Here is a 9450-nt window from a genome sequence, read left to right on the forward strand (position 1 = left end):
GGGGGAGACAAAACGAGATAAATTTTCTTTAAATATTTAGTCTTGAGAGCAAACATTATTTTAAAATAATTGATTGATTTCTAAGTAAGGGAATATTTATGTTCACTTGCCTTGCATTTAATATATATGAGGCCTGTCCAGAAAGTATCCAGCCATGTGATATGAAAAATAGAGACATTTATTGAAGAAGATACAAGAAATAAGAAACATTGTACATAGGACAATGATGCCTCAGTCCCCTTCAAAGTGGGCACCTTGGGACCTCACATAGTTCTCCCAATAGCCATCAGCTGCCCCATTGTATTTTCCTAAATCTCATGGATGGTCTGAAATCTCTTCCCTTTCAAAGGTGATTTTAGTTTTGGGAAAAGCCAGAAGTCACAGGGCACCAACTCTGGGCTGTAGAGGGGCTGAGTCACCTGGGAGATTTGATGTTTGCCAGACAACTCGGCACAAGACATGATGTATGAGCGGGCGTGTTATCATGATGAATCTGCCAATCACCAGTTGCCCCTAGCTGTGGCCTTCTGAATCATCAGAATAGTTTCTATGGAGGAATATTCAAGCTTAATGCAAAATTTGATGCAGATTTCGTTGCTCTACTGTCCTGGTCATTTTGAATGTGAGGGCCACACAGCACACATGCTCACTCAGCAGCATCTACCACCCCCACTGACTAGTAGTACGGTGAAGTTGTCATTGTTCACACATGCTCATTCCAGTCCACTCTCCTTAGCCCAGTTACATCAATGTCATGCAAACCATTCTCATTATATTAACAGCTGAACTTTTTCTGTACAGACCTTGTATGTTGGTGTGTTATGGCCTCATTAACAACCACAAATTTTTAGCCAACTCCAAAACTTTCTACCCAACTCTAACCTATAATCTGTGTAGATAGGTTTGTGTGTCTTCCTATCAGTTATGAATACATAAGGAAATATTTTGTAGTCAGAAAGCATAGCATTAAAAATAGTGACTCAATAAAAATATTGACCTTATATATTTAATTTTTATAATCTTTTACAGATTACAGTACTGTGATGAGACTTTTCCTGTAACTCTTCAGCCACACACAGAGTTTCTTGACCCTCAGAAGAAAATAGAACAAGTCCAAAGAGACATTGGAATTTGGTGTCCAAGGCATCTTAAGACTTCTGGGGGACAAGGCTACAAGTTTCTGGGAATTGACCAGTGTGCACCTCCATGCCCCAACATGTATTTTAAAAGCGATGAGTTAGAGTTTGCAAAAAGTTTCATCGGAATAGTTTCAATATTTTGTCTTTGTGCAACTCTGTTTACATTCCTTACGTTCTTAATTGATGTTAGAAGATTCAGATACCCAGAGAGACCAATTATATACTACTCTGTCTGTTACAGCATTGTATCTCTTATGTATTTTATTGGATTCTTGCTAGGCAATAGCACAGCCTGCAATAAGGCAGACGAGAAGCTGGAAGTTGGAGAAACAGTTGTCCTGGGCTCTCAAAATAAGGCTTGTACCATTTTATTTATGTTTTTGTATTTTTTCACCATGGCAGGCACTGTGTGGTGGGTGATCCTTACCATTACATGGTTCTTAGCTGCCGGGAGAAAGTGGAGTTGCGAAGCCATTGAACAGAAAGCAGTGTGGTTTCATGCTGTTGCATGGGGAATACCAGGTTTTCTGACTGTTATGCTCCTTGCTATGAACAAAGTTGAGGGAGACAACATTAGTGGAGTTTGCTTTGTGGGCCTTTATGACCTGAACGCTTCTCGCTACTTTGTACTCTTGCCACTGTGCCTCTGCGTGTTTGTCGGGCTGTCTCTTCTTTTGGCTGGCATTATTTCCCTGAATCATGTTCGACAAGTTATACAACACGATGGCCGCAACCAAGAGAAACTCAAGAAATTTATGATTCGAATTGGAGTTTTCAGCGGCCTGTACCTCGTGCCATTGGTGACACTTCTTGGATGTTACGTCTATGAGCAGGTGAACAGGACCGCCTGGGAGATGGGCTGGGTCTCGGACCACTGCCGTCAATACCACATCCCATGTCCTTATCAGGTAAAACGCTATCGTTTTCATTGTTTTGTGATTTAACTTTAACTTAGAAGATGTTTCCTAGACATATGCTCGAATTAGTTTTGAATAAATTAAGATTTCATATGAGAGTGCATCAGTTGCAACTGGGATAAGCGTGGTAAGGTTTTTAGTTTGTTACAATAGTAAAGTGCCTCCTTTAGCTATTCTTTTAAAAATGACATGGGGTTATGAGGACAGGTTAATAGTAATGAAGAAAAGAGTCAGAACAGGTCTTAGCATAGGGAGAAAAAGAAAAATATTGTAACTTCTGAATTGGGAGTTGTTTTAAATTCTTCAGTTAATAGGGGAAGACGTTATTTAGGTATTTTTAATTTTATCACATTGTCTTACAGTTTTTTACAGAGCAATCACTTATAAAAACAGACCTGATTTTTGCCTAAACCATCCTGTCATTTCTTAACTGAAAAAAGTACAGTTGAAACAAAATGTGTTTCATATGATCCTGATTTTTATGATCAGTATAAAGGTGGTGATTTTAAGATTAAAACAATAAATTTCTGAAAATAGAAAAGTTTTAAAAGCATTTTAGTTGAGCTTTTAATAGAATTTTTTAATTGACAATATATTTTTGAATATTTAGACATAATATATAAATTACATTGATTATAGGTACTATCATCATACTGTATCAAATCAAGCCATGTGTGGGCTGAATTATTTTACATAGTAATTTATATTCTAGAAAGTTACTACATTTTAACACAGTGGGGCCTATTTTATGTACTGATGGGTGGGAATAATAGTTTCACTTGCCTTACTATCCATAGTCTATTACCAATAGGCTGCTTTTTCTATATATTTAAATAAGAGAGCTAAAGTATGTCTTAAAGTAGTTCTAAAATATTAAATGTTTCCTATTTTCAGTGTTTTTGGCAAAGTAGGAGGAAAATACAACTATTATATACTACAAAAAAACTTAAGATCTATGATTTTTCAAAATTACATTTTTAGTAAAGAAAAAAACTATAAAGTATTAGAAGATAAAATGAGAAAATTCTAAACTTAAAGTGGAGTAGGACTTTGTAAGTGTGGTATAAATTCAGGAACTATAAAAGAAGAGATTGTTAAATTTGACTAAAAAAAATCTTTGCATGGCAAAAACCCTATGATAGCCAAAGTCAGAGAACCAGCTGGGGAGGTTGATTGATGCATCACATCATCGTTGAAGGGCGTTTTTCCTTAAGTTAAACACAGTTCCTGTAGATCAATAAGAAAAAAACCCACAATCTGATATAAAAATGAGCAAAAATATGAAGAGGGTTCATGGAAAAGGACCCTCTTAAATGTGCAAAATGTTATAAAAGAAATGCAAATTAAAATTAGAATACAATTATATGTCTACTTATGACATGGCAAACATCTGAAGATTTTGTATTCGCTGCAAAGGTGAAACTGTGGCAAAATACACATTCTTTGTTACTTCGTGAGTTCAGTCTTCTGTGGAAAGCAGTTTGACAGTATCTGTCATTTAAAATGTACACACGCTTTGATTTGGCTCTTATGAGAACTTATTGACAAGTCTCACAAATGTGAGTGATTGCATACAAACAGAGACAGTCGCTGGGATGTTATTTGCAATGGCAATAGATTGGAAGTAACCTAAATATCCACTAATAAGGGTACTTGAATAAATTATGCTTCACCTAAAAAATACAAAATAATAATAGGTAAAAAGTAATATATGAAAGTTTATACTTGAAGAAAGTATTATTAATTTTTATGAAATTGCCACATTTTCACTTTCATGATATTTATTTTGCTCTAGTCAGGTTTTTATAACATAAACATCAATATTGTGTAAAGATTCTAAAAGAGTGTGTTGTTATAATGAGTTTAAATGTGTTTTTTTTGTGGTAAAGTGAAGGAAATAGATGAATATTTAGAGGCATATCTTTAGCAATTATACTTTGGGGAAAAAAGGTCAGGAAATCAAGCCAAAAGTAGGAAGGACATCCTTCCTCAGTGTATTTTAGTGTTTTTCCCTTTCTAGCTATATGTTACGACACATGTGAGATTGTTTGTTCAGAACTTAGGTAAATAATGTATCACACTTAAGGCACTGCTCATTATATAATACGTTGCATCAAATATTTTGTAATAAAACAGACAATATATTTTTTGTCCACATTGTGCATTGACTATATAGACTTCATTTAGAATGTATCACTAAAATTTTTATTATTCACTGTTTTTTTACAGGTAAAAACAAAAACTCGACCAGAATTAGCCTTATTCATGATAAAATACCTGATGACATTAATCGTTGGTATCTCTGCCGTCTTCTGGGTTGGAAGCAAAAAGACGTGCACAGAATGGGCTGGGTTTTTTAAACGAAACCGCAAGAGAGAGTAAGAACCTGTTGAATTATCTCACACTGTTTTAAAAATAAATAGCTCTGATACCAAGGAACTATTTAAAAATCGTTACTGTCCCGGAGCTTTATTATAGCAACTGTTGTTCAAGTTTTGAAATCTTCACGGAGAGAGATGCTTTACTTTGGCATTCGTTACAGTAGTCTTGGACATATACTATTCCATTGAAATATGAATGAAAGATGTGTAAAATGTGTATTTTCTTTCCATGGCTTATAATATATCCAGTGTTATTACTGCTTTCATTGGAGTCATTATTTTGGGTGTAGCACTTTAAATAATTTTACCCTTTTTGTCCATGATAAAGGATTAAGTAGGATCAAATATATGTAAGGAAATCTATGAAGTATGATTCAAATGTGATGTGTCATAATCATTACAAATTTAAATTTTATTACACACAATATTGAGTTATAATTTCACTTATTTACCTTGCCTAAGATGGTAAAAGTTCAGACTTAAGGAATATTCTGTAACAACGTAGTAGATTTACAGTTATGAGCACATAGCTCACTTCCACTCTTTCATCCATTGCATACTGTGTACTGTCACCAGTGTACAATGGAGCTTTTTAAACTCTTCCTCATTGCTTTGATGAAAGAATTTTGTATGGTAAAAGCTTCAGAATTGTAGACTTTTTCACAAATAAGTTTTTGAAATCTGAAGAATTGCACTTAACTGGACTTCAGTTTTTTTGCACTTTTATACGTCCATTCCATATTTATATACCTGAGTATATGTTTATATACCTGAATGTTATGTAAACATTCCATATTTATATAAATATTTATATACCATATTTATATAACTTCCGTATAACTCGCTCTCTCTAATGTTAGAAAGAAAACAATTAGATTTAAGCAAAGACCACTAGTCACCCTCCGTGTCCTCTCTCTCCCGGGTTACCTTTATTTCCATGTGCTTACACGTGGTACTCGTTCCGTCAGTCCTCTGCCTCAGGCGGGGAGTGTTTCTCTGCCCTCGCCCTCTGATTTTGCCCGTGTGGGTCCTGACCAGTCTACCACTTACGCTGACACAGGCAACAAACAGTTGTCATAAAGACTTCACTTTATGACGACGTGCTTATATTTCATAGTATTTAGGATTCCAGATTTTGTAAATATTATAATATCTTAAAATTTTTAACTTTATTGAGTTAGGATTGTTAGCATAGCTATGTGATAGGCTTTATGACTTCTGCCACAACACTTAACATTTACAAGTAAATCCTCTCCTTGGATTTTCTTACAGTCCAATCAGTGAAAGTCGAAGAGTACTCCAGGAGTCATGTGAGTTTTTCTTGAAGCACAACTCTAAAGTTAAACACAAAAAGAAGCACTACAAACCAAGTTCACATAAGCTGAAGGTCATTTCCAAATCCATGGGAACCAGCACAGGAACGTCACCAAATCATGGCACTTCTACGGTAGCAATTACTAGCCACGATTATGTAGGACAAGAAACTCTGACCGAAATTCAGACCTCTCCAGAAACATCGGTGAGGGACGTGAGAGAAGACAGAGCGAGCACTCCCAAACCGAGGGGACAGGACTGCGCGAGACCTGCCTCCCCAGCGGCGTCCAGCTCCAAGCTCTGCGGGGAGCAGGCCGACAGGAAGGGCCAGGGCCGGCCAGGCACCGTGAATGACAAGAGTGAAAGTGCGAGGAGTGAAGGAAGGTGAGTGTTGGTGGTGTTGTCTTAAATCATGAGTATTCTGAATACTGCCATGTAATTTTTTAAAAGATTTTATTTCTTTTATTTTTAGACAGAGGGGAATGGAAATAGCAAAAGAGGGAGAGAAACATCCATGTGTGGTTGCCTCTTGTGCACCCCCTACTGGGGACCTGGCCTGCAACCCAGGCATGTGCCCTGACTGGAATGGAACCAGTGACCCGTTGGTTTGCAGGCCAGCACTCAATCCACTGAGCCATACCAGTCAGAGCTGCATTATAATTGTTTATTAAAACGTAACATGTTTGGAAAGAGGGCATTCTACAAGATGACATGTTTACACACCTAACCCAAGGAAGTTTGGGTTTAAGAAGTTGAAGTTCAGCCTATAAATATACTATTTTGTAGTTTAAGTCTTAGCATTGAGAAGAGCCCTCATGTATGTTGTTCAAGTAGAACAGTAATGTTCATTTCTATGTATATTGTTAAGAGTTGCATGTATATTTACGTAGATGTTTAAGATTCATCAGACATACAGGCTAAGTTTTATTAAGGTTGATCTGTTTTTTTAGTTGTAATTCCAGTTTGGTCCTGGGAGAAGGTGAGTGTAACTTCCACCTACTCTGCTGTCATCTTCAGGCTAAGTTTTAATTAGTACTTACTGTATTACAGCCTTGGCTCATGTGGCTCAGTGGGTTGAGTGCTGTCTTGTGAACCAAAAGGTCACTGGTTTGATTCCTGGTCAGGGCATATGCCTAGTATGGAGGTAGCCAGTTGATGTTTCTCTCACACATCAATGTTTTTCTCGCTCTCTTCCTTATCTCTAAAAGATAAATGGCATCTTTAAAAAAATTAGTACTGCATTAAAATAGTGTCTGAAAGGTACTTGTCAGTTTAGACAAAGATGATTATAAGATGTTTGTATTTTCTGAGCAGGCAAGGATATCGACATTATCTTTATATAGTCACAGGTGACGCAGACACAGGTAAACATGAAATTGGCCAGAATGCTAACAATTGCTGGAAGGTGTCAAGGTTGTCTTACATCATCCTCCCAAAGGAGGCCGAGTGCACCTTCGCTGTGTTCCTCCAGCAGCTTTTGCACACCTGGATTGTAATTAGATACGTGTTTTTATCCCCCACTAGGGTTGTACATTCCTTGAAGGCAGAGTTGAGGTTTTACTTATCTTTGTATCCCCAACTGCTTACATAGTGTCTTATCCACGGCGGGAAACCAGTAAAATGTTTGCCAACCCCAGGGCAGGAATGCTCTTATTAATTGTATTCCCCATGAGATACCACACTCGGCCTGTGCATGGGTGGTGCCTGACAGTTTCCAAAGTTAGCAAAAATCATTTGAAAATGAAGTATTTGCATTTTGAGTTGTTAGAGCAGACCTGGAGTTTTAGTTAATTATCCTGTGTTAAAAGTGGACGCTCGTTGGAAGTAAAACTCATGGAAAGTGGGTAGCAGTTTTAAGGACATCTGGCCTCACATTTGTGCTTGGTATGTGTGTATGTCAACTTTTGTTCTTTTACCAGGGTCACTCCAAGAAGCGATGCTCCCGACACTGGCCTGGTGCAGAGCAGCGGCTTGCAGGCCCCCAGTTCTTCAGAGCCAAGCAGCCTGAAAGGCTCCACATCACTGCTTGTTCACTCGGCTTCAGGGGTTAGAAAAGAGCCGGGCGCTGGCAGTCACTCAGATACTTGAAAACTAGGTTATCTCATTTCTTAGAAGGAGATTTGTGTTACACTGGAGGTGAGCAGTACACTGTCTTATAGGGATCACTGTAATTTTCTTCTTTTGTACTTAAAGCTACATCGCCTGCTGTTACACTGGAAACAATAGATGCTGAGAATAATATGACCCATTTCACACAATATGCCTGAAAACCAGAAATGTGCAGGTTAATAATATCTTTTAAATTGCCTGGGAGGAAGAGGGGAGAGGAGTCTTCCTTCTTTTATTTATGAAGATTCTATTCTTTTTAAAAGTATTTTAAGGTATACTATGTTATTTCCCATTTATGATATAAAATCAAGATTTTTTTGCTGAAGTATTAAAAACTTATCTTTGTATCTTTTTTATATATTTGAAAATAAGTTTATATGTATTTGAACTTCTATTAGAAATTCTGGAAAATTTCAAATATTTTAATATGTTATTCTGATATTTTATTTTCACACTATTTTGGTAGCTTTTACACTGAATTTCTAAGAAAATTGAAAAATAGTATTCTTTTGTGGTATAAAAAAATAGTTGGCTGTTATAATAATTCAACTAAAAAAGTCCACTTACTTTACCTTATCATCTTCAATGTGTGAATTTTATAAAGTCTTATTATTTTAGGAAATTTACAGCTCTATTGTGCAACTGAAATAAGGTGCTTTTTGACTGAGTATCTAATGTCCATTGTATTATGTTGCTTGCTGATCCTTCTGCATTTTAGAAATAAAATGCCCCAAAGGATTAGTAGATGAAATGTTACTCTTTTGTAAATTAAGCCAAGGGCAATCAATTTTCTTGTTTTTTAATGTTTCATGACCACCCAATATTGTATTATTTTGACCATTTACAGTTGCCTATACTTTTGTTTTTTTTTAACATTTAGAACACTCCAAATGCTTTGTATCTGTGCAATATCTTTCTCAGATATTATGTAGAATTCATTTCAGCAGCTAAATAGGGTTTTTCTGAACATTAAAAAGTGTGTTAGCAAATTAGTGCCAATTAAATGGAAAAAATGTAGTCCTGATAAAATAAAATGTCTTTCATATAACATACTTTTAAAATACTAAAGAATTTTCTCAGTTTTGTTCCCAAGTAAGCATTATTCCTTGAACAGGTTTTCTGATGCTCTTGGTTTTTTCTCTCTTTAGCTTCTGTTAAAGCATAAAAATACAATTATCATACACTGTATGGAAAAATGTAAATATTAACTTTTCCACATTTGTTAAGTTTATATACAATTTGTTTTATGTGATCTTTTCAGTAATAAAATTTTCTTTACATGAGAGATTGTGGAATATTCTGTGTTATGTATTGTGTTTCTGGCCCAGGAAGTGGCGTAATTTTTCAGATCAATGGCTCCATGACAAATAAGCCAGAAGCTTCTTTTTATTTTATTTTATTTTTTAATATTTTTTTATTTTTCAATTACAGTTCACATACAATATTATATTAGTTTCAGGTAATACAACATAGTGATTAGACATTTATATATCTTATCACATCAATAAATCCAGTACCCATTTGATACCTCATAGAGTTATTAATTGTTGTTGACTACATTCCCTCTGCTATATTTTACATCCCCATGAC

General features: G+C 35.8%; 1 protein-coding gene across 2 annotated transcripts in view; it reads left to right on the plus strand.

The window, feature by feature from the left end:
* FZD6 (frizzled class receptor 6) overlaps positions 1–9143 on the plus strand; it is a 30742-nt gene extending 21599 nt beyond the window's left edge. For both annotated transcript variants that reach the window (XM_028533966.2, XM_036031334.1), the window contains exons 4-7: positions 1030–2047; positions 4286–4434; positions 5710–6135; positions 7671–9143. In XM_028533966.2, coding sequence (XP_028389767.1) covers positions 1030–2047; positions 4286–4434; positions 5710–6135; positions 7671–7839 — 1762 coding nt within the window. In that variant the 3' untranslated portion in view covers positions 7840–9143. The remainder of the gene's footprint in view (positions 1–1029; positions 2048–4285; positions 4435–5709; positions 6136–7670) is intronic.
* The last annotated feature ends 307 nt before the right edge of the window (positions 9144–9450 follow it).

The sequence above is a fragment of the Phyllostomus discolor genome, chromosome 7 (genome assembly GCF_004126475.2).
Source record: "Phyllostomus discolor isolate MPI-MPIP mPhyDis1 chromosome 7, mPhyDis1.pri.v3, whole genome shotgun sequence".
Classification (NCBI taxonomy): Eukaryota; Metazoa; Chordata; class Mammalia; order Chiroptera; family Phyllostomidae; genus Phyllostomus; species Phyllostomus discolor.